The 24,607-nt window shown below is 46.6% G+C and overlaps 1 protein-coding gene across 1 annotated transcript; it reads right to left on the bottom strand.

Annotated features, from left to right (window-relative positions):
* Positions 1-363: 363 nt before the first annotated feature.
* Positions 364-23,852, bottom strand: LOC128403843 (neuronal acetylcholine receptor subunit alpha-7-like). The gene is made up of 11 exons (XM_053368944.1): positions 23,058-23,852; positions 22,470-22,681; positions 14,971-15,110; positions 14,717-14,761; positions 14,286-14,395; positions 12,661-12,740; positions 10,492-10,659; positions 9,032-9,226; positions 7,824-7,910; positions 5,374-5,483; positions 364-3,093 (listed from the first exon to the last, which is right to left on the bottom strand). The coding sequence occupies exons 2-11, from the start codon at positions 22,519-22,521 to the stop codon at positions 2,587-2,589; spliced, it is 1,494 nt and encodes a 497-aa protein (XP_053224919.1). The 5' UTR covers positions 22,522-22,681; positions 23,058-23,852; the 3' UTR covers positions 364-2,586.
* Between the last annotated feature and the right edge of the window lie 755 nt (positions 23,853-24,607).

Below are 24,607 nucleotides of genomic sequence, written 5' to 3' on the forward strand. Positions count from 1 at the left end.
CCCAACAAGCCCAGAGACCAAAACCTACTCATGACTCTTCCGCTTGCCCCCACTGCAAAACAGAAGGTCTTGTATTTATTTTTACCTATGTCTCCCCTAAGGATGGAGGGCTGGGGTTATCAAACCATAATCTCTCTCTCTCCCTCCGTGCTCAGAAACCTCTCATGCTCACAAGCGCTCTGAAATCAAGGTTATATACCATGAGGAAGGAAAGAGAAGAAAAAAGAAATATATGTTTACAAGTCTCTTTTGCTGATCCAGTAATTGTAAATAATTCCATTGCGATTAGCTGCAATTAAATTTTAAAAAAGGGTTTCCTATCCATCACCATGTTAACTTTTCTGATTTTAGAGGATTTTTTAATCTTTCTTTCTTTCTCTTTCTCTCTCTGTCCCTCTCTCTTTTTCTTTTCTTTTTCCCTTCTAGGGTGGGAGGTGGGTTTACTACTTGGACATTTTATTTAGAAGGAGAAAAGGGAAAAAATGAGGAAAAAATAAAGAAGGGGGGGACCCCCAAAATCAGAAGAACTTTTAGTGATGAGGAATTTTAAGAAAAAACGAAGAGTTGGATTATATGTTTCAGACAATATCAATGCTTAAGTTATTGATTATTTATTGCCACTTTTAATAATTTAATTTTTTCTGTCTAAATAAAATTAAATGAAAAGCAAATCCAATCTATGTTGCCGTCAATTAGAGATACTGTAGTGGTTGTGAAAAGAGGAGAGAAAAGGTGTACTTGATTTGGCTAACATTCTCTGTCCTCCTGGGAAGGCAAGTGTTAAAAAAAAATACATTTATATATATGCCACCATAAATGACAACACACTATATCGGGGGGGGGGGGGGCGGGAACCAGAAAGATCACAAAGGAACCATCAAAATGGAAAGATACCGCCCTCTTCCTTTTGGCACGACATTTAGCAATCTCTTGTTAACATACACAAAACTGTGAACATGCGAATGTTCATAGCATTGCCTTTCAAAGAAAGATTGGTACTGTATGACACAATAAAAACATTCCCACATTCAGTGAATCCGAACCTCATCCGTTGCGAAAACGCTTTCATAAAGTTCATTGCATCCTTTGATTTCATAGCAGACCCTGGCAAGAGGGTAGCTTGGGATGTTCCCATTTTACAGAGTAGGAAAACTGAGGCAGAGAGCGTGGCCGTGTGGCCTCGGCTCAAGGCTGCTGGGGCAGGGCTTGAATCCCTGGCCACGATCCATCGCGGGATGTGTACACACAAAGACATGTGAATCGATTTAGTTTCCTTTGCTATAAAAGGGTCTCCACGAAAACCTCCTCCGGGGTTTATAAACCAGGTCAGGGCTCCCAAACTGATTTAGGAGTTCCAAGACTATGGCGTGGAAGTGGACCATGTTCGCTTGGTCGTCCCAAGCGTGGAAGGGAAATGGGACAGCAAATGCAATCGGTATTTGTTGCTGCTGTTGGTCTGTAAACGACACAAGACCAATTAACACACCATTTACTCTGTGTTTCATTTTCACCAAAATGCACGGGGCCAAGCGTAACATAAACGCCGGGGTAATTCATTACATATGTTATGTAATTTCACCACAGCGGGCAGCAAGACAGATAACCTTTGGCAGAAGATGAACTGCAGCAGAAGGGAAACAGCGCTGCGTGCGGCAGCAGTGGGGCTGGGTGGAGAATCAGGACTTTTTGACATCCGTGGTGTTCAGGCTCAAATAGGCCCCTCTCAGAAAAACAATGAGTGGTAAATTCTAGAGGAAGATTGAATCTGAAACATAGCTGTCAACCATCCCTTATTTGGCGGGAAAGTCCCTTATCCCAGTGCTGTTTCCTGCTGCTGTCCCTTATTGATGATGTCCCTTAAATTCCCCGGGTTTCAAAGGAAGCAGCTCCTCTCCCTCCCTCCCTGCCGGCCAGGGAGGAGGGAGGCTCCACCTGTGTTGCTTGGCTGCGTTGCTCACCCAATAAGGAGTCTAAGAACGACTGGGGGGTGGAGCTTGCATGTCTCGTGCTGATCAAATCAGCCGCGTTGCCTGGGGACTCGCCTTTGCTCAGCGCTTCCCAGCGGGGAGGTGACGGTGGTTTTCCTTGCTGCGTCCCCTTTGCCGGGTTGCTGCGCTGTGGGAACCACTGCTTGAGGCTTTGTTTGGCTGCTGGCTGGGCTTTCTGCCTTTGGCTCAGAGGGGCTCAGAAGTTGAACATCCCTGTGCCTGGAAAATCCCTTATTTTGGCTGCTGATCCCTTATTTTCGAGGCTGCTGGTCCCTTATTTTCAAATCTGTAAGTTGACAGCTATGATCTGAAATCCTTCAGGGCGAGTGTTACGGACTTGGCGTGCGGGACAGGGGTGTCGGTATGGTGTCCGTTTGGTCCTCCTGTTGAGCACACAGAACTTGACAGGATAGCGTTAACAAGTGGGTCGGAAGCCCTGGCCGGTTGTCCTCAATTGTCCCAGATACTCCTCACCGGAAGCCCCTAGCAACATCCTGCCGGTAGGGACGGAAGCCATGTTAGAAAGACCTGTCCTGCCGCGAGGGGAGGACACCAAAACCTAGGCGTCGGGGAAACCTGTCATTTTGCGGGCTTAAGGTCACAGGAAGTCCTTTGTGATGGCCTCGGGGAAGTTGGGCGCGGCCATGAGAATGCCGATGGAGCAGACGATGTGGACCAGAGCGAAGGTGACCAAGCACAGCCGGTCCAGTACGGCTGCCACAAACTTCCACTGGCTGCAGGCGGCCTGGGCGGCGTCGCGGCCCCGGAAACACTGAGCCACATAGTGCAGTTCCTCCAGGATGCGGCCCAGCTCAGGGGTGGCAATCAGTTCCTCGGGGCTGGAGGACGGCAGCTCCGGTGATGGGAGGAACGGGCGCGGCACGTCGGGGGGCTTGGCCGGGAGCAGCGCTGCGGGGTAGGCGAGGTTGCCGTTGGCCAGCGCCACGGGGAGACGGGCCTGCCGGGTCAGCGTGCCGCTGCCGTCGCTGCTGTCTGAGCTGCAACTCAGCAGGCTGGGGGCACAGTGCGGGCGCCCCACCGGGTCCTCGCCGGGTTGGCGCATGCGCAGAAGCCAGGCTCCCCACTGCAGCACCACCACCTGGACCTGCGTGGAAACAGCAAGACGATAAGGGAGAGGGAACAGAGTTTACGGGCGAGGGGAAACGGGGACCCCGTTTAATACCGGACCGAGAAAGGAGGGGGGTCCACAAGGGAAGGGAAGAGGGAGTGGATCGTCAGGGGAAGGTCAACAACAACTCGGAAACCAATAAAGGCTCTTAGGCCAAGTTCCCACCACACATCTGAAGCACTAGGATAACATTTGGTTTCTCCCAAAGAATTATGGGAACTGTCTTTTGTTACTGGTGCTGTGAGTTGGTCGGATGAGCTACAATTCCCAGAATTCCCTGGAAAGAGGGGTGGGCGGTTTCATTTTTTGTAATAAATTGTTATCAAATTTTCAAAAATTTGACATTAACGCTTCCATACGTAAGACATTTTTCCAGCTTCCTATCCCATATTTCATTGTGTTTTTATTTCTCCCCTTCTGCCGCACAAAAGCTTTTCTCTTTTTTACCACCCCATCCATACTGCATTCTCCAGTTCCTCCCGTTGCTCATATTTCAAATCCTGCTTGTGAAGTTCATCACGAGTTAAATACAGTCATACCTTGGGTTGAAGTTGCTTTAGATTGAGTGTTTTCGGGTTGTGCTCCACAGCGACCCGGAAGTAACGAAACGCGTTACTTCCGGGTTTCGCTGCTCGCGCATGTGCAGACGGTCAAAATGACGTCACACACATGCTCAGAAGCGGCAGATCGCGACCCGCACAGACGCGGGTTGCGTTCGCTTCAGGATGCAAACGGGGCTCTGGAACTGATCCCTTTCGTATCCAGAGGTACCACTGTAGTCCAAAAAGTGTTTCCGGCCCTCCACAAAGTGATCATCACTAGATTCTCTTAATCTGGCTGTTAACTTGGCCAGTTCTACATCATCCATCGCCTCACTTACCCATTCTTTGGTGGGATCTTCCATTTTTGTGCGTAGTGAATCCTAGCCGCTGTTGTTACATACGTGAGAAAAGAGGGATGGATGCTTAACCACTCTTGGAATTGTAGCTCTGTGAGGGGAATAGTGTCTCCTAGCAACCAGTCTCAGCACCCATCACAAACTACAGCTCCCATGATTCTCTGGGGGAAGCCAAGGCAGTGTTTATGGTGGGATCCTAGTGCTTTGAGAGGAATGACGCAGAGACAGAGACAGAGAAGTTTAAAGTGTTAAAATCCAGTTTTCCAGTTTGGAAAAGTGGCATAATACCGACAAAAACAGAGTGGCTTGCCAAATTATTGGAGTATTACAATATGTCCAAAACAATGGAAGAAATTGGAAGGATTTCAAAAGAAAAGATAGATAGGGACTGGAAGATGTTTAAAAGATACGTGCAAAATCATATCAAAAAATCAGAACTCCTATTAGAATAAACAAGTTCCGTTTCAAATACTGAAATATCAAACAAGATGGATAATAATGTGTAATAGAAAAAGAAGTATGAAATTAGGCTAAAGGTGTGTGAAAGAAGGTACCGTATTTTTTGCTCTATAAGACTCACTTTTTCCCTCCTAAAAAGTAAGGGGAAATGTGTGTGCGTCTTATGGAGCGAATGCAGGCTGCGCAGCTATCCCAGAAGCCAGAACAGCAAGAGGGATCGCTGCTTTCACTGCACAGGGGTCCCTCTTGCTGCTCTGGCTTCTGAAATTCAGAATATTTTTTTTCTTGTTTTCCTCCTCCAAAAACTAGGTGCGTCTTGTGCTCTGGTGCGTCTTATAGAGCGAAAAATACGGTAATAGAAGTGGAAAGAAATTGTAATTGAGTAGATTGGAAGTCAAACACAAAGGTGGGGTGAGGGGTGGTGGATGGTGCAGGGAAAGGAACTATTTGTGGGATTGAGTGTAAGTATGTTTGAACAATTTTAAGGATTGTATGAAATGTATGTTCGTATGCTTGTATATGTGTATTAATGATGAATTATGTTAACAATAAAAACTTATTTAAAAAAAATAATAAAGTGTTAAAATCGAGATGTGGAAAATATGGAAACAATGAGAGGAAGCAGGATTGAGGTTTGGAGATATGCTTCAAGGTCCAGATTATGGGAATCCCCGAAAAATTAATAATTATAATTTGGATGATAATTTGGTCTTTTTAATTTTAGTTCTTTATTTTTATTGGATTATGGTTTGATATGTTAACTCAATGTTTTTTATTGGGAAATTAATAAAAAAGATTTAAGAAAAATAAAAGGAATGCCATGAATGTCGCCTACGTTGGATACAAGGCGCCATGTGATAAAGCAGCGATTCTGAAAACGGATTTTTAAAAGCGCTCACCCATCTCGGCATGCAGCCGCCGTCCGGGTCGTGATGGTGGTACTGGAGCACAAAGACTGTCGCGACCACAGAGAGGCTCACCATGCCCATCGTACTGGCAAAGTATTGTCCTAGAGGCAGAGAGAAAGGACTCAGAGGATTCTGAAGTGCACATCAGGAAGGGTGGGCAGATCTTGCAGGATCACACCCTGCCTGATTCACACTTCCTGAATCAAAACGCTAACCAGCGAATCCCCCGAAACTTCTTGCAAACAAAATATGTACGAAAATGCATATGTTAGGGGGAAAGTTGCAGGAAAAGGAATACATTTTCCTGAGAACAGCATACAAAAATGCAACGAGTTGGGGGAATTTGCTTGCAAAATTGTGTATCTTCGAAGATGTGCAGCAAAAAAAAAAAATTGTGCTTACTTTTAAAAACCAAAAACGACACAGCGGCAAGCTGAAAACTGGAAAATGAGAAACTGGAATTGACAGGTTTGGCGCTGTGGGTTAAACCACAGAGCCTAGGACTTGCCGATCAGAAGGTCGGCGGTTTGAATCCCCGCGACGGGGTGAGCTCCCGTTGCTCGGTCCCTGCTCTTGCCAACCTAGCAGTTCGAAAGCACATCAAAGTGCAGGTAGATAAATAGGTACCACTCCAGCGGGAAGGTAAACGGCATTTCCGTGCGCTGCTCTGGTTCCCCAGATGCGGCTTAGTCATGCTGGCCACGTGACCCAGAAGCTGTATGCTGGCTCCCTCGGCCAATTAAGCGAGATGAGCGCCGCAACCCCAGAGTCGGCCACGACTGGACCTAATGGCCGGGGTCCCTTTACCCTTTTTACCTAGCAGTGATATCCTAATTATTGTTTCTATAAGATTTGCCTGCCTTCTGCTGGCACGCAACTAAGAATGAATAAATCCATGGAGGGACAGGTGTATTGACAGATGTGAGGCTTAAATGGAACTTCCAAGTACGGGAGCAGTATATCTCAGGAATCAGGGGGGGGTTTTGCATTGCAAGGGGGTAGAGTCAACCCTCATGGTCCCTTCCAGCTCTACAGTTTGACGATTCTATGATCTCTAAACCTGTACAAAGTGCCCATGGCAACATGTCTCCATCATATTTAGGAGCAGTAAGGTAAAGGTAAAGGGACCCCTGACCATTAGGTCCAGTCGTGACCGACTATGAGGTTGTGGTGCTCATCTCGCTTTATTGGCCGAGGGAGCCGAAGTACAGCTTCCGGGTCATGTGGCCAGTGTGACTAAGCCGCTTCTGGCGAACCAGAGCAGCGCACGGAAACGCCGTTTACCTTCCCGCTGGAGCGGTACCTATTTATCTACTTGCACTTTGACGTGCTTTCGAACTGCTAGGTTGGCAGGAGCAGGGACCGAGCAACGGGAGCTCAGCCCGTCCCGGGGATTTGAACCGCCAACCTTCTGATCGGCAAGTCCTAGGCTCTGTGGTTTAGCCCACAGCACCACCCGCGTTAGGAGCAGTAGTAATCAGTAATACCCAAGGCAACACAATGACCAGGTACAACAATGCAATATCAATATAAACTCTTTATATAACCTATGCGGAACATAGAACAATATGAAAAACCAAATAAACAGAATCTCATAAATCTCTGAAAGTAAGTCTTATAAGTCTCTGAAAGTCTTTGTAGACTATGCAAGTCTCTGAGAGAAGCAATGGGTCGGATTCTTATCTGATGAAAACAAGCCATTATAGCTTTGTTTTATGACGTCCAACGCTGCCAAAGTTGTCCGCAAACAGACGCAGTGAACAGTGATTTCGGATATGTTTTGTAGAATTCTTCTTCAGCACAGCAGAAGGATGCAGAAATGCTTCATAAACCCATGTACCGTATTTTTCACTCTATAAGACGCACCAGACCACAAGACGCACCTAGTTTTTGGAGAAGGAAAACAAGAGGGGAAAAAATTCTGAATCCCAGAAGCCAGAACAGCAAGAGGGATCGCTGCACAGTGAAAGCAGCAATCCCTCTTGCTGTTCTGGCTTCTGGGCTAGCTGCACAGCCTGCATTCGCTCCATAGGACGCACACACATTTCCCCTTACTTCTTGGGAGGGAAAAAGTGAGTCATAGAGCAAAAAATACAGTATATATGGCAAATGGAATTGTATAACAACAATATCTATAGAGCAGTGGTCATACAGTTATGTAACATAACAAGACTTATAAGACTTACTTTCAGAGATTTATGAGATTCTGTTTATTTGGTTTTTCATATTGTTCTATGTTCCGTATAGATTATATAAAGAGTTTATATTGATATTGCATTGTTGTACTTGGTCATCGTGTTGCCTTAGGTATTACTGATAATTGTTTGCAACACAGGGGTTTAATTGTTTGGCTCCATCACATTTAGGAGCAGAGAGCACAATTAAGGTCTGCCCATCCCTGGGCAAACCAATCCATCTCCCGAGCTCCCTCCCGTACATACCTATGAGCGGAATGGAGTCAGAGGTGGCCGGCATAACCTCTGCCACAAGCAGCATGAAGACAGTGAGCGAGAGGAGAACAGTGATGCCTGTCAGGGGGGGAAACAGGCTGTTATTCCACTGGGTTTGGAGGAGCGTCTAAGTGAGAGAGGCAAAAACCAACAACAACCCAAGGAAAATGTGCCAGGAGGCTCAGCTGCCTTGTCCACACTCCTCTGCCTCAGTCCTTCCTTCTGCAATATGGGTACAACAAACACCAACCTTCCGCGTGGGGCTGTTGTGAGAATCCACTCAGATAATATCTCCAAAGGGCTTCGAACGCCGGGGCTTCTGCTAGGTCAGGCACCCCCAAACTCGGCCCTCCAGCTGTTTTGGGACTACAACTCCCATCATCCCTAGCTAATAGGACTAGTGGTCAGGGGTGGTGGGAATTGTAGTCCCAAAACAGCTGGAGGGCCGAGTTTGGGGGTGCCTGACCACTGGTCCCATCACCTCCTGGCAAATAGAAGGGGAAGAAATGGAGGCAGTGAGAGATTTTACTTTCTTGGGCTCCATGATCACAGCAGATGGTGACAGCAGTCACGAAATTAAAAGACGCCTGCTTCTTGGGAGAAAAGCAATGACAAACCTAGACAGCATCTTAAAAAGCAGAGACATCGTCTTGCCAACAAAGGTCCGTATAGTAAAAGCTCTGGTTTTCCCAGTAGTGATGTATGGAAGTGAGAGCTGGACCATAAAGAAGGCTGATCGCCAAAGAATTGGCGCTTTGGAATTCTGGTGCTGGAGGAGACTCTGGAGAGTCCCATGGACTGCAAGAAGATCAAACCTCTCCATTCTGAAGGAAATCAGCCCTGAGTGCTCACGGGAAGGACAGATCCTGAAGCTGAGGCTCCAAGACTTTGGCCCCCTCATGAGAAGAGAAGACTCCCTGGAAAAGACCCTGATGTTGGGAAAGATGGAGGGCGCAAGGAGAACGGGACGAAAGAGGACGAGATGGTTGGGCAGTGTTCTCGAAGCGACCAGCATGAGTCTGACCAAACTGCGGGAGGCAGTGGAAGACAGGAGTGCCTGGCGTGCTCTGGCCCAGGGGGTCACGAAAAGGCGGACACGACTAAACGACTAAACAACAACAAAGGTGCTAGGTAGTAAAAGGGGGGAACCACGCAGGCAATAGTTAGCGTAATTGTTCGGCTTGAATTGTTCTGCTTACCCAGGGAAATCTTCTCTCCGGAATCGGCTGGCAGAAGAAAGACCAGGAAGGTCATGGCCGAGAGGAGCAGGCAAGGAACCAGCATGTTGAGGGCGTAATAAAGTGTTCGGCGCCGCATGGTGACCGCAAAGGTGACGTCCAGGTAGGGCTCCCGGCAGCATTCGTAGAACACTTTGTTCTGACTGCCAGGCACACCTGTAGCAGGTGAGGAGGAAGTGGGAGTCAGCGTACGCCAGAGAATCAATCCGTTTTGGTTTCTTCCTGTTTCTCATGGGGTTGGTTTTTTTGCCCCCCAGCCTGAGGTCCCATTCTCCTCCACATGCCCACATCAGTTTGCAAACTTGTACTTTCAGAAGTCCTGCCGCACACCATTTTTGCAATGCAATTTCCTAATACATTTTTTTTTGCACATTATATGCATTTCTATGCACGCTTCACCACAGTATATGCATAAATATCATAAACATCGCTCAGCTGGAGAAGCGCATTGCAAAATTCGGAGAAGTGTGAATTTGGGAGGGTGGCTTTGTTTAATTCATGTATTGGCTTGGAAAGTGTGGATTTGGTCAGTTTGGGTTTAAATGAGAGATCAATTGAATTTCTCCCCCCATTCCGGAGTTGCTGAGCAACAGTAGATGGTCTAACGGCATTCCAGAGATCTGTGTGTGCAGGATGAGGTCCATTGGCCTCTGGTACCCTTTACAGGGAATTTTCACAAGTTTGATTTGGTCACGCCAGTCTAAGAAATCTGTCCCAACTGACGCCTCTCTCATTTACTCAAGTCTGCAAGGCCCAGGACTTTCTTTGCATCAGGCTTCATATATATGCATTTATGTGTATGTTTTACCCAGGCAGATGCAATTTTGTACTCCCGACTTGGCTGTAAAACTGCCCTGCTAAGTGCAAATTAAGAAGGATAATAATATTAATAAATAATAATAATAAATTTTATTTATACCCCGCCCTCCCCAGCCAAGACCGGGCTCAGGGCGGCTAACACCAAATATAAAAACAATTGATTGAAATACAGCTTAAAAAACAAGATTAAAATACAACATTAAAACATTAAAATGCAGCCTCATTTCCGTGGAAACTCAATCAAAAACTTTTGGGGGGATAAAAACGTCAAGTCTTCACCAACTATCCAGACTGGTCCTACGTGGGCCAGAAAAAAGCCAGGGAAGTCCCCAAATAGGAGCTCCATCACAGAAGGAGAAAGGAAAAAAGAGGGGAAGCGGATCAAATTGATTCCAAGCCAAAGGCCAGGCGGAACAACTGTGTTCCAGTTTGCACTGTTTTTCAAAAAGCGTGAACAAGGCAGGTTTGCCTTTAAATGAGAACAAAGCTGAATTCCTTCCCCTAGCCCTAGCCGCAGGAGCCCTATTGTTTAAAATAATAATAAACCCAACTTCATGAGGGCTAGGAGCTTGGCACTGGGTTTGCTGGAGGTTCCCCCTTACCCATGAGGTCCCACTCGCCATTGGCCACATAGCCAGAGGTGTCAGTCTCCAGCATGCGCAGGTCAAGCAGCCAACCGTCGTACGTCCAGGAGCCAAACTTCAGGTCACACTTCTGGGTGTCGAAGGGGAACCAGCGGACGTCGATTCGACAGGTGCTTTTCAAGATGCCTGGGGCAGGGGGAACGGGCCAAATGAGCCACACCAAGGTTGTTGTGGTTGTTGTTGTTGTTAATATTAGTATTAGTATTAGTATTAGTATTATTAAGAACAGAAATTATATACGTAGCCAAAATGCAATGGAAAAGACAAGGACTTATGACAGGGTGCCCATACTTTTTCCAAAGAGGGCCAGACTTGACGAAGTGAATATGCATGAGGGCCAACCAAAACTTTTTTAGGATTGAAGTTGTTGAGCTTTTTATTATGAAGCCTTAAAATCGAGATGTGGAAAATATGGAAACAACAAGGAGAAGCAGGACTAAGATGTGGAGATCTGCTCCAGAGATCCAGACCGTGGGGAGCCCCGAGAAATTAATAAATACAGTTTAGACTATAATTTGATCTTTTTCATTTTAGGTTTTTTTAGTTTAATTGAAGTATTATGATTGGATATTTAATTGGGTGTTTTTTATTGGAAAATCAATTTTACCCAAAAGTTGTTGAAGTTTTTTTAGGATTTTACCCCAGTACATATACTGCCATGGGGGCCGGATTAAATCAACCAGCGGGCCAGATTAGGCCCCCAAAACGGACTTTTGTCATGCCTGATTTATGATCGTTATGCTACTTTTGACCTGCTACAAAAAAAAAAATTCTTTTTAGAATTTGTCACCAGGGGGAGCTCTAGTTTAACATTTAACTGTTGTAATCGGTGACATAAATGCTTCAAAGCGCCCCAGTATTTTGGAGATTTCCGAATAGGGATTCAGACCCTCGGGAATAGGGAGGGGCTGGGTGTACATTTCCAAAATATAAGTTAAAAAACAAATAAACTAAAACCTACATACAGCAACAGTGTTTTGTGTTGTATAGGCTCCAATGATGTAAGTCATGGGCCCCCAATCATTTTAAGTTAGAGCTAAATAATTATTTCACTATTAATATACTTCTTCTTAATTGTATTTCAGTTCAATAATTGCCATATTTTCCCCTCTATAAGACACCCCTATGTATAAGACGCCCCCTATTTTGGCGGACTCCCATTTAAGAAAATGGGGGGGAGATACTATCAGTGTATAAGACGAGCCCAGATTTTGAACATTAGAGTAAAAAAACATAGTCTTATACACAGAAAAGCATGGTATGTTGATAAAATACATATTTTGTGATGTGCAAATGGCTCTAGATACCTATTAGGTCCATAAATGACCATATAGCATATATTCAAAAAAACAAACCAAAAAAGCGACATTTGTTGTTGACAAAGGACAGCTGGACATATAAAAGGCCCCATTACCATCAGAAGCTGAGGGCCTCATCCAGCCTAAATCCAGCCCTGAATGATCTGCACGTAGCCAGTTGGGCAAGCTATAAGGGCATAGCTGTCAACTTACAGATTTGAAAATAAGGGATCAGCAGCCAAAATAAGGGATCAACAATTACTTTGATAAAATACATATTTTGTTGCATGCAAATGGCTTTAGATACCTTTTAGGTCCATCAGTTACCATATAGCACATATTAAACACAAAAAAACAGCTACAATTTGTTGTTGACTAAGGACAGCTGGACATATAAAGGGCCCCATTACCTTCAGGAGCTTATTTAAGGTACATCATCAATAAGCGACAGCAGCGGGACATGGCGCTGGGATAAGGGACTGCCCCGCCAAATAAGGGACGCTTGACAGCTATGCATAAGGGCTGGCTAGCCATAAATTGGATAGTTGTGGGAAGAGTTTCTTTGAAGTTCCTGCACGGACTGATCGACCACAAACTGAGGCTACATTTCACCGCTTTTTTAGGGCTTCCAAGTGGCAGATTGAAGCGCTCGCTTGGGATGTATATATTGCTTGCTGTTCAGAATAAAATCTTTCATCTTCTCACTCCTCTGTGTTTTGTGTGACTTCTGAATCTCATTTTAAAAGAACCACCTTGCCTTTAGCAAAAGACACCACTTTCCCGCTATGTGGCACCAATCCACCTCTGGACCTCTCCGTCCGCCTCTCACCTGGGGGGAGCCACTGGCAGTAGCCGCTGGAGTTGACTAAGACGTTGGTGTGGAACGTGGAGTCAAACTCTTCATTGGCACTGGGGAGGGAAAGGATAAGGGGAGTGGAAGAGTTGAAGAAGCTCAGTGAAATCAGATTTCATTCCTTTATATGTCATCGCCCCAAACCCCTTAGCTACTCTACACGTCCAACAACTTATGATAAAATGTACCTTCGCATTTTTACATTTCCTTTGCATTTCCAGCATGTACCTGACTCTGACATACATTTTTGCTAGTTTACTTGGCATCAAGTACCATCTAGAGATCATCTTCACATAGTTTTCCTTCAATTTTCTATGTTAAGCATGTTAAATCAGATTTCTTTCTGGTTGCTTCAACTGACTCATCAGAGCACGTAAAGCAAGGGTAGGCAAACTAAGGCCCGGGGGCCAGATCCGGCCCAATCGCCTTCTCAATCCAACCTGTGGGAACCAGCATGTTTTTACATGAGTAGAATGTGTCCTTTTATTTAAAATGCATCTCCGGGTTATTTGTGGGGCATAGGAATTCGTTCATTTCTCCCCCAAAAACAGGAATGAAATGAATGAGGAATGAAATTCTCTTCCTCTCCTTTCAGGGATAAGCTGGTACCAGGCGGGTTTCACTGGGGAGAGCATTCTGCAAGGCTGGAGCCAACACCAAAAAGGCCCTGGTGCCTTGGTGCCACTCTCTGGACCTCCCATCCACCTGTGAGTCCAGGGAGGTTTGTATCGATGGGAGCGCTCCGAAAAGAGATTGCTCCTTACAAATCCTTGCAAAGGTTTCATTCTCTAGCTCAGGGGTCACCAACGTGGTGCTCTCCAAACGCTGAACTGCAGCTCCCAGCGGCCCTAGCAAGCCCAGCCAGGGATGGTCAGAGAGCTGTGGTCCAGCTGCCTTTCTGAGTTCTTTGACCACTGGTTGACTTGGCCACCTGGCTCTTGTAGAAGCCCAACTTATTACCCACCCAGCGAACACCACAAAATATCCCAGCTACAAGCTTCTCCCACTCCATGATCACTGCAGACGGTGACAGCAGTCACGAAATTAAAAGACGCCTGCTTCTTGGGAGAAAAGCAATGACAAACCTAGACAGCATCTTAAAAAGCAGAGACAACACCTTGCCGACAAAGGTCCGTAAAGTTAAGGCTCTGGTTTTCCCAGTAGTGATGTATGGAAGTGAGAGCTGGACCATAAAGAAGGCTGATCGCCGAAGAATGGATGCTTTGGAATTCTGGTGCTGGAGGAGACTCTTGAGAGTCCCATGGACTGCAAGAAGATCAAACCTCTCCATTCTGAAGGAAATCAGCCCTGAGTGCTCACTGGAAGGACAGATCCTGAAGCTGAGGCTCCAAGACTTTGGCCACCTCAGGAGAAGAGAAGACTCCCTGGAAAAGACCCTGATGTTGGGAAAGATGGAGGGCGCAAGGAGAAGGGGACGACAGAGGACGAGATGGTGGGACAGTGTTCTCGAAGCTACCAGCATGAGTTTGACCAAACTGCGGGAGGCAGTGGAAGACAGGAGTGCCTGGCGTGCTCTGGTCCAGGGGGTCACGAAGAGGCGGACACAACTAAACGACTAAACAACAGCAAGCTTCTCCCACCTGTTGTACAAAAGGATGTCGGGCTTCCAGACTTGGTTAGCGGCGAACCGCAGGGTCTTCACACCGGGGTATTCCGATTCATTCCATTGCAAGTAATGGTCGTACCAGTACTGAGGGGGTGAGAAAAAGCAGCGTTGATGGGACCCTGCCGATGTTTAGTTCGGTTAGGGATAGGGTTAGGGTGTTGCTGCTGTTGTTTAAGGCAAAGTTGCCAATATTTAAGGGCCCGTTTGTTCTCCCACCCCGGGTGAGCTTCATCTGAAGCAACACGATGCATTGCAATAGGTACCACTACTTGGCGGGGAAGCAAGCTAAGCTTTGCAAGAGGTAAGCTGCGAAGATCAGAAGCAGGGCTACTGATACAACGCAGTCGATGCCGCGGTACAACAGGTACATCTGGTTTCTCTGCCCCCCGTAAGCCATGACCTTACCATCTGGAGCCAGACGTTGGTGGTCAAAACTTGGTTTTTCTCATCCTGCAAAAAAAGGGGGGGAGGGGAATGTTAAAAGCTCAGGAATGAGGCAGTGAGGAATTTCAGAGGGCAAATAAGGAGGGAAAGATTTCTAGTGCATAATGTACAGGTCCCCAAGGAAAACCCCAAGATGGACAGGGGAGGGGAAGGGGAAAGTGATATATTCGATGCGCATTGTTTCCATATAAGCCTGTCCAGGCTCAGGATCTTACCACATCCATGATCTGCATGAGGCTCAGGGTGAAGTGGACGGTTATGGGCTGTGAGTCATCCCCCACCGGCCTTTCAAGGGGGGTATAATTCTCCATCAAGGCTTTCAGCAGCTGCCGCTGGTAGACGCCTCCTTGAGAGCCTGCAAATCACACAGGGGTATGAGAATTATTATTATTATTATTATTATTATTATTATTATTATTATTATTATTATTTTATACCCTGCCCATCTGGCTGGGCCTCCCCAGCCACTCTAGGCGGTTTCCAACAGAACACTAAAATACAATAACCTATTAAACATTAAAAGCTTCCCTAAACAGGGCTGCCTTCAGATGTCTTCTAAAGGTCTGGTACTTATTTTTCTCTTTGACATCTGGTGGGAGGGCATTCCACAGGGCGGGTGCCACTACCAAGAAGGCCCTCTGCCTGGTTCCCTGTAACCTCACTTCTTGCAATGAGGGAACCACCAGAAGGCCCTCGGAGCTGGACCTCAGTGTCCGGGCAGAAGGATGGGGGTGGAGATGCTCCTTCAGGTATACAGGACCAAGGCCATTTAGGGCTTTGAAGGTCAGCACCAACACTTTGAATTGTGCTCGGAAAGGTGCTGGGAGCCAATGTAGGTCTTTCAGACCTGTCTAGTCCAGCGTCCTGTTCTCACAGCGGCTGACCAGATTGCCTGTGGGAAACCCACAAGTAGGATTCGAACACAAAACCCACTCTCCCTTCCTAAGGTTTCCAGCATCTGCCCTTCAGAAGCATCGCTGCCCCCAGCTTTGGACACAGACCTCAGCCATGGTGGCTGTTAGGCATCGACAGCCCTCTCCAATTAGTTCATTGCAGGACAGGCTGTTGAAAAATGTACTGTAATAAACGAAAATCTGCCCTTATTCCCTTATGGGGGACACCAGAGCCCTTATAGAGTCCTTTGCAGGTTCTCCATCGGTCGGAGAAAATAACAGAGGCCAACCAGAGAATATTGAGAAGCAAAGCAGCTCGTAAGCCTGATCTTTATTGAACTGTTGCAACAGGGTGCCTCCTTCACACGCAGAAAAGGAGGAGGACCCAGAAAAAAGGTGTGTCTGCCCTTATATAGACATTTTAAATTGCCCGCCTTGGAGTCCAAGACCACCCCCAGAAACATCATACCTACATCACAGAAAAGGCGGTCTACAGCAGAAATCTGAGTGCTTTGTTTACCTCCTGTCTGGCAGGTTACCTATTAATGCTTACTTGATTGGATACCCTGCGGAGCCTGGCCAGTCCTTTGTAATGTTAAATACAGTTCCTGAGTCAGGTCACCCTATTCCTACACAGACATACCCTTCAGACAGGATTTGTGAACATAAAGACAATGGGGAGGCTTTTCCATTTTCCTTCGACCTTGCAGAGAAATAATTTGGTCAGTTTGGGAGTCAAAATGGTTCCAGGGCTGTTCCCTGTGCTGCTTCAGACACGCGGTTTATATATTTATGTATGTGTTTGCTTGGTACATTTGTGAACTTTTATTATATATATAAGACCTTCATTTTTTTATTTCAGTACCAAATGCAGAAGAGCGAGCATTTATGCTGAGACAGCGACCCTCGTGAAAACAGGAATATTACAAATGCACTAGTCTGCTCCTGCTTCCACCTCTCGTGTGCATCTACTTAAGTCGTTTTGTCCATTTTACTGGTTCACTGTTTTTCTTCCTTCCTTGGGGCGACAGGGGTGTTGTGAGTCCTGTCTCCTGGGGCTGCTTCTTCCATCTCCGCCTGGCTCCGAATTTTCACTGCCTTGGGCGATGGCTGCAGGGCATCCGTGAGCTTCTCTGCTTGTCATTTGCTGCTAGCAGTCTTGAAGCTGCGGCAGCGGCGAACGAGCTTCTTTGGGCCTGAGGCTTTAAACGAAGCCGAGGATTGGAGGCTGCGAAAACCGTGGAGCTGAAGGCCTGAATCGCTGCTTCATTTAGAACAGGCGATGAGCTCGTAAGCTCAGGAAGACCCCGGTTTGAAACTCGCCTCTGATCCCATCGTTGTCGCCACTGTTATTGTTTTGTTTCTAATTCAACTATTCATTTCGCTTTCCAAAAGCCATGACCCCTCTACACATGGTTACCTGGAATAAGCGGGGATTACTCTCAAATGTGGGACGCGGGTGGCGCTGTGGGTTAAACCCCAGAGCCTAGGACTTGCCGATCAGAAGGTCGGTGGTTTGAATCCCTGCGACGGGGTGAGCTCCCGATGTTCGGTCCCAGCTCCTGCCAACCTAGCAGTTCGAAAGCACGTCAAAGTGCAAGTAGATAAATAGGTACCGCTCCAGCGGGAAGGTAAACGGCGTTTCCATGCGCTGCTCTGGTTCGCCAGAAGCGGCTTGGTCAGGAAGCTGTACACTGGCTCCCTTGGCCAATAAAATGAGATGAGCGCCGCAACCCCAGAGTCGGTCACGACTGGACCTAATGGTCAGGGGTCCCTTTACCTTTTACTTACTCTCAGATGTGTGCAAAATCAGAATTTACTGGTAGAAAGCATGTTACAGACGCACACCTTTGCTACACAGGCCTGCTTCCATCTATATATTTTTCTCCTCGCTTGGTGCAATCATGGCATGGGGAGTTTTCACAGGGGATGATGCGAGCCAGCAGGTACCCTGGGAAGGGAGTCCCATAGCTCAGTATTAGAGCAGAATGGGACTCGTTCAACCCCTGACATCTCCAGGTAAGAACTTAAGAGCCTGCAGGATGAGGCCAAGGGCCCACCTTGTCCAGCATCCTGTCTCACAGTGGACAACCAGATGCCTTAATGGGAAACCAACCAAAGCAGGATTCGAACACATGAGCAGCTCTCGCCCTTTGCAATTCCCGACAATCGGCAGCCAGAGACAATCCTATGTCTGGCCGTCAAGGAAGAGTAGTCTGATCCTCCATGAATATATTGAATTTTCCTTCAAAGCCATCCAAACTAAAAAGCCTCAATGGTATTTATGTTTGTGGCTACAGCAGCAAAGATTCTCTGTGCACAGAAATGGAAGGCGGAGGGAAACAGCCTCGGAGGAAGAACGGTTGATGAAAATCTCAGAATACACAGCAACACAAATTTAGAAGCCTTTAAAGAAGGCTGGAAAACCTTTTCTAGACTATATAAAAAGTTATTTCCCCTATGCGAAGGCCACAGCAGGCTTTGAAGTGCAAGAAAATAGCAGAATATATGAAGAAACATGTTAAAGAGGATGAAATTAGGTAAGACGGAAGCTTTAAACGCAGTTGTATGTAATTTGGGTTGTAAACATCGACATCGGGTGAGCAGGGAGCCACTAGTTGTGTTGAACTGGAATATAACTGTTGAGTAACAAGTGTAACTTTATAGATGGATAAAGAATAAAATATTATTATAAAAAAAGCCATCCAAACTGGTGACTTGGAGATTTCCCTTGATGCAAGGCAGCAGGTTATCAGTCACAGTAGACGATCCTGACTCAGTCAGACCAGCTTCCTAAGTCCGTGAAAGCAGCTTGAACTTCCTATGTTCATCTGTGACTTCATGAAGAATCACAAAAGCAGTTTTGCTCTGCATGGATTAGAGTCGCCTTCATCAAATACAGGGGAAGTTCCCTCTTGTTGGCAGGTAATGGCTGTTGTTTTTTAAAGTAGATTGCCAAGAATTTCTGGATCCCCATCGTTCAACTGTAGCCAGGGCCGTCTTAAGCATATCCGGCGCTGTGGTGCAAAAATCCCTCTGGCACTGCCCCCTTTCCCAGAGTTGTTGACCCAAGACGATGGTTGTGAAACCAAGACGATGCTCTGCAGGAGCGACACACACACCCTCGCTCACTCAGCGCGCTTGTTTGGTGTTCCCCGGACTCTCGCCTGGTGCCCTCCACAAATTGGCACCCTGGCGCCCAGCACCACTAGTCTCTATGGGTAAGATGGGCCTGACTGTAGCAGCATCAAAAGGGAATCTCCCTGTCCACAACCTCCCTAAATTAGGTTGCTGTGATGAAAAAAGCTTAGGAGGAAAACCAGAAATGGATCAGTGTCTATGTACTGGGTTGTTGCTTTTTAATGTAAAATATAAATTAAAAATTGTCCAGTAGCACCTTAGTCACATGGAAGAAGGAACAAGCTTGTTTTCTCCTGCTCTGGAGGGCAGAACTCAGACCAATGGATTCAAGTAACAAGGAAGAAGATTCCGACTAAACATCGGGAAGAACTTTCTGACAGTAAGAGCTGTTTGACAGTGGAATAATAATAATAAGAATTTATTATTTGTACCCTGCCCATCTGGCTGGGTTTCCCCAGCCACTCTAGGCGGCTTCCAACACAATATTAAAATACATTAGCCTATTAAACATTAAAAGCTTCCCTAAACAGGGCTGCTTTAGATGTCTTCTAAGTGTCAGATAGTTGTTTATCTCTTTGACATCTGGTGGGAGGGCGTTCCACAGGGCGGGTGCCACCACCGAGAAGGCCCTCTGCCTGGTTCCCTGTAACTTCACTTCTCGCAGGGAGGGAACACAGATCATCCCAGTGTCCCTATTTTCCAGGGACGCCCCTGATTTAGAGAAGCCGTCCCAGTTTCTGATTTGATCCCAGAATGTCCCGCTTTTGCTTAGGACGTCCCTAGTTTCACTGGAGAAATATTGGAGGGGATGGAGTTATCTGACCGCCGAGCCGTCTGAAGGCAATCCTGTATGGGGAAGTTTTAAAAAAACGTTTAATGTTTTATTATGTTTTTCAATATATTGGAAGCTGTCCAGAGTGGCTGGGGCAACCCAATAAGATGTGTGGGGTATAAAAATAGTAAAATGATCATTATGGAGTGGAACGTCCCTATTTTCATCAGAGAAATATTGGAGGGTATGTATGGGAACGGTCTCCCTCGGGTAGCTACAGACTCCTTTTTTGGAAGTTTTTTAACAGAGGTTGGACGGCCATCTGTCCCGGACGCAATACTTGAGATTCCTGTGTTGAAGGGGGGTTGGACTAGATGACCCTCGAGGACCCTTCCAACTTTTTAGTTTAGAGAAAATGTTAAGAGGCGGCACGATAGAAGCGTATAAAATTACACATGGCACAGAGAAAGGATACAGCTTTTTAGAAAGGTTATTCCAAAAACAACAACAACAATATGTTTGGAATAACCTTTCTAAAAAGACCAGAGGCATTTCTGTTAAGTATTATTGGCTGGGACATTCCAAATGACTTTAGGGAGGTATTTTTATATGCAACGGCTGCAGCTCGGACTTTGGTGGCAAAGGGGTGGAAGGAAGAAGAAGCCCCGACGATAATGGATTGGCATAACAACCTACAAGAATTTGCTGAAATGGCGCAGTTGACAAATAGCCTGAGAGGCAATTCAAAACAAAAATTTATGTAAAAGTGGGATAGATATAAGATATATGTTCAAAAATACAGTAAAGGTTCGCTGTCTACGCTAGCGTTCGATTGACGTTGGAGAGAGACTGAGTTGAGAAATAAGAGCTAGGGTACATATTGATAGAGGAATGTAGATAAAATGTAAAGAAATATACAATAATAAGAGTACATTCATTTGAAAAAAAGGAATATACAATGGGATAGACAGGAAGTCCAAAGTGTTGGTACATACATGATTTTGGAATAGTTTTTTGCCCTTTTTTCCTTTCTTTTAGTATATAAACTTTGTATACATGTTGAAAACTATAGTATAATAAGCCTTGTGATGTAATATGATGATGTTTACTGATGTAACGTAAGAACTTTAATAAATAAATAAAATTCAAAATAAAATAAATCAAAGAGAAAGTGGGTGAAGCTTTTCTCCTTCCCTCACAGCCCCACGGACACCCAAGGAAACTGGACATAGAAGGAAGCTTGCGATGCACTTATGATCCCAGGAAGGGGACAGTCTGCCCCCTTTGAATTGCCTCCCCCCCTCCTGGGAGTCAGAGGGTGCACTGCCTCTGAACATGGATGCTCCAGGGATAAAGAGGTGTTGACAGGCCCCTTCCTCTTCATACGCCTTTCCCTGATCCCTTCTGAAAGGCGTCTCAGCCCCTCGGCCGCCAGAACCTGCAAATCCCATAAATAAATTAAGCGCCGCTGAGGCTGAAGCAATCGCCATTCCTCCTGTGTTCGGAATCTACCGTCCTGCCAATTTCAGAAAACGCAAACCTCCAGTACAGTGGTACTTCGGGTTAAGAACTGAAATCGTTCTGGAGGTCTGTTCTTAAGGTGGAACTGTTCTTAACCTGAAGCACCACTTTAGCTAATGGGGCCTCCCGCTGGCACACGATTTCTGTTCTCATCCTGAAGCAAAGTTCTTAACCCGAGGTACTATTTCTGGCTTATCAGAGTCTGTAACCTGAATGAAGCATCTGTAACCTGAAGCATCTGTAACCTGAGGTACCACTGTATCTTGTATTCTGGAAATGTACATCCAGGTGTTTTTTTCATTCCGGAGGTCCGTTCTTAACCTGAAACTGTTCTTAGCCTGAGGTACCACTTTAGCTAATGGGGCCTCCCGCTGCCGCCACCGTCCAATTTCTGTTCTCATCCTGAAGCAAAGTTCTTAACCCGAGGTACTATTTCTGGGTTAGTGGAGCCTTTAACCTGAAGCGCCTGTAACCTGAAGCGTCTGTAACCCCAGGTACCACTGTATTGTGAGAGGTTGGGATGGAAGAAACAGCCTCGTCTCGCTGTGCAGTTTCCCACACATCCACTATTGACACAGCAACACACACACACACACACACACACACACACACACCGGCCAGATCCATCCTGCAACAAGACAGAGGGAGGCGGGTCGAAAAGGGTGAGGAGACGGACCCCCTTTTAACTTGAGACCCTAAACAAAACTGACAAGGCAGCCTGCCCATTCTCCCACCTTCCGAAGAAACGAAGGCTATCTATGAAATTAAACTCAGCAAGCATGAAATAAGCTAGGCAGTGGTAGGAGGGGTACAGTGGAAGGGGGGGGAGTCGGGAAAGCTAGACAACCCAGTCAAATTTGCTTTTATTCCTGCAAACCATAAAAGCCGAGGAGAGAAAGGGAAAAAAGGAGGTTTTATAGGAGGGGGGGAAACCAATCCAGGCCCCAATTCTTCTCCCTCTGTAAGGACAGAAAACTGAGAGGGGTTTTGTCCTGACTCCAGCTTGAAATCACAGGGCAGAAAGTGGGTTTTTCCTGACATCTTGGGAGATCATCTAGTCCTAAGACGCTAAAAGATCTCGCAGTTTATTAAGGGGAAAGACAAAAGCTTTGCTTTCAGAAAAACACCAGACCTGTTTCAAAGCCCTGGGAGATTTGAAAAGGTTCCAGGCTTGCTTTTTATCTCTCATCCAATCTATCCTGGAAAATCCTTCTTGAAAAAACGAAAACAGCTGGAGATCTGCTTCCCTCTGCCTTTTTCTGAGGTTTTCGGTTTCTTGTGTTTCATGGCAGGGAAAAGAAATGAGGGGTATTTTTTGCATACCTGGTTAGGGGAGCGGTGGAGGGGGAAGAGAAATGGGGCACAGATAATAAAGAGAGGAAGTTACCTTGGAAGAGAAGGAAGATGCTCAGGGTACAAATCCGGGCAGAGGGTTCCATGTCCGCAACCGGATCGCGGAAAGGAAAGGGGGCAACTGGAGACACCCCCCCAAGCTGGTGCCAACTAGTCTGCTTTCCTCATCGCGCTCTGTACTGGCTCAGCGGAGGACGCACAGCTCACTCACCGAGGGAAACAGCGAGAATCTTTATTTAGAAGAGGCTGGGGAGGGGAAGGAAAAAGGAGAATGAAGCATCATCATTGCCCACTGGACGCTTTTCAGCTCTCATTAATTCAATCATTTCAGTGCTGTTTTGGCTGGAGAGGTTTTAAGAGCCACATGAGCTCTTTAGAAGGTCAGTGTTAATGGGACTTAGAAGGGGCATTAATTTCATGGCATCTCTCTCCCTCTCTCTCTCACACACACACATTAAAAGACCATTAGAGATTAGGCAAACAGGAGATGAAGGAGCGATTGGAAGAGAGAGGCAGGTACAGTAGATTGCAGTGCAGTCGTGTAGATGTGTACGTCAAAGGAAGTTCAGAAAGGAGCTGATCTCCCCGCAATAATTGTGAACTTAAATCAACAGAATCTTACAGACGGGTATCAGGGATGAATGAATCTGTCCGTTTCGGTTTCTCCAGCGTTGCTCGTTTCCCCCCCCCCCCCCAATCTCAAGTTCATTTCTCCACATTTTCACACGGTCTCCTGGTTTTATTCTCAAAGCCCTCGCAAAAAGACATCAACATTTCAGGGCTCATTTATCCATATGTGCATTTGCCGATACTCATGTTCTCCTATTAGGCACATTTTTTTTTGCAAATCAACTTCCAGGGATTTACTGCACTTCTGCATGTTATCTTCACCAATATACATGTTTTTATGCACACTTTGTCCCAGCTGGTGCATTTTTAAATCACAGCACTTGGCTGGACAGCTGCACTGCAAAAATTTGGGGAGGTACGAATTTCGAGGGACGGCAGAGTTTCGGTTCGTGCATTGTTTCATAAAGTGCAAAATCAGGCAGTTTCGCCTTTAAGCACGAACTGAATTCAATTTATCCCCCTTGTCACTAATAGATACGCAAGGTAGCCAGATTGATGAGCAGATACCCTGGAGAGATACACCAGATTAGACACCGGGAGAAAGATTTGGACCAGCACATGACAGCGGCCGCACCCTGGGTCATGGCTTTGACTGGCCGGTTAAACCAAGTGAGGGCGGTCGATGGGTCTCAAACCCTCTGTGCGCTAGGGACTTCCCCTGCATGCGAATACAGGCTCTGAAACATTGAGCTGACAAGACCAATACAGTGGTACCTCGGGTTAAGAACTTAATTCGTTCTGGAGGTCCGTTCTTAACCTGAAACTGTTCTTAACCTGAAGCACCACTTTAGCTAATGGGGCTTCCTGCAGCTGCCATGCTGCCAGAGCACGATTTCTGTTCTCATCCTGAAGCAAAGTTCTTAACCCGAGGTACTATTTCTGGGTTTGCGGAGTCTGTAACCTGAAGTGTCTGTAACCTGAAGCATCTGTAACCCAAGGTACCACTGTAGTGGGTCCCGAAGCTCAAAAAGGCAGTTTTTCTACATTCTGTAGAGTAGGGGTCGGGCAAGGTTTACCTCGCCTGGGCTGGTTCACTCCAGCAGAGATCCCTCCGTGGGCCGGATCACGTGCATGGCCACGATTTTCGGCATCTATGCCATAGCTGTCAAGCGTCCCTTATTTGGCGGGACAGTCCATTATCCCAGCGCAGTGTCCCGCTGCTGTCCCTTATTGATGATGTCCCTTAGATTTCCCGGGTTTCAAAGGAAGCAGCTCCTCTCCCTCCCTCCCTGCCAGCCAGGGAGGAGGGAGGCTCCAACTGTGTTGCTTGGCTGCATTGCTCACCCAATAAGGAGTCTAAGAACGACTGGGGGTGGAGCTTGCATGCCTTGTGCCGATCAAATCGGCCGCGTTGCCTGGGGACTCGCCTTTGCTCAGCGCTTCCCAGCGGAGAGGTGACGGTGGTTTTCCTTGCTGCGTCCCCTTTGCCGGGTTGCTGTGCTGTGGGAACCACCGCTTGAGGCTTCGTTTGGCTGCTGGCTGGGCTTTCTGCCTTTGGCTCAGAGGAGCTCAGAAGTTGAACATACCTGTGCTCTGAAAATC

Source organism: Podarcis raffonei, chromosome 16 (assembly GCF_027172205.1).
Source record: "Podarcis raffonei isolate rPodRaf1 chromosome 16, rPodRaf1.pri, whole genome shotgun sequence".
Taxonomy (NCBI): Eukaryota; Metazoa; Chordata; class Lepidosauria; order Squamata; family Lacertidae; genus Podarcis; species Podarcis raffonei.

Coding starts and splice junctions, on each gene's coding strand:
- LOC128403843 (XM_053368944.1), bottom strand. CDS start 22,521: ATGGAACCCTCTGCCCGGATTTGTACCCTGAGCATCTTCCTTCTCTTC. Junction 14,396..14,716: donor CCAACGTCTGGCTCCAGATG/GTAAGGTCATGG, acceptor TCACCCCCTCAG/TACTGGTACGACCATTACTT. Junction 7,911..9,031: donor CGGAGAGAAGATTTCCCTGG/GTAAGCAGAACA, acceptor CCCCCCTGACAG/GCATCACTGTTCTCCTCTCG.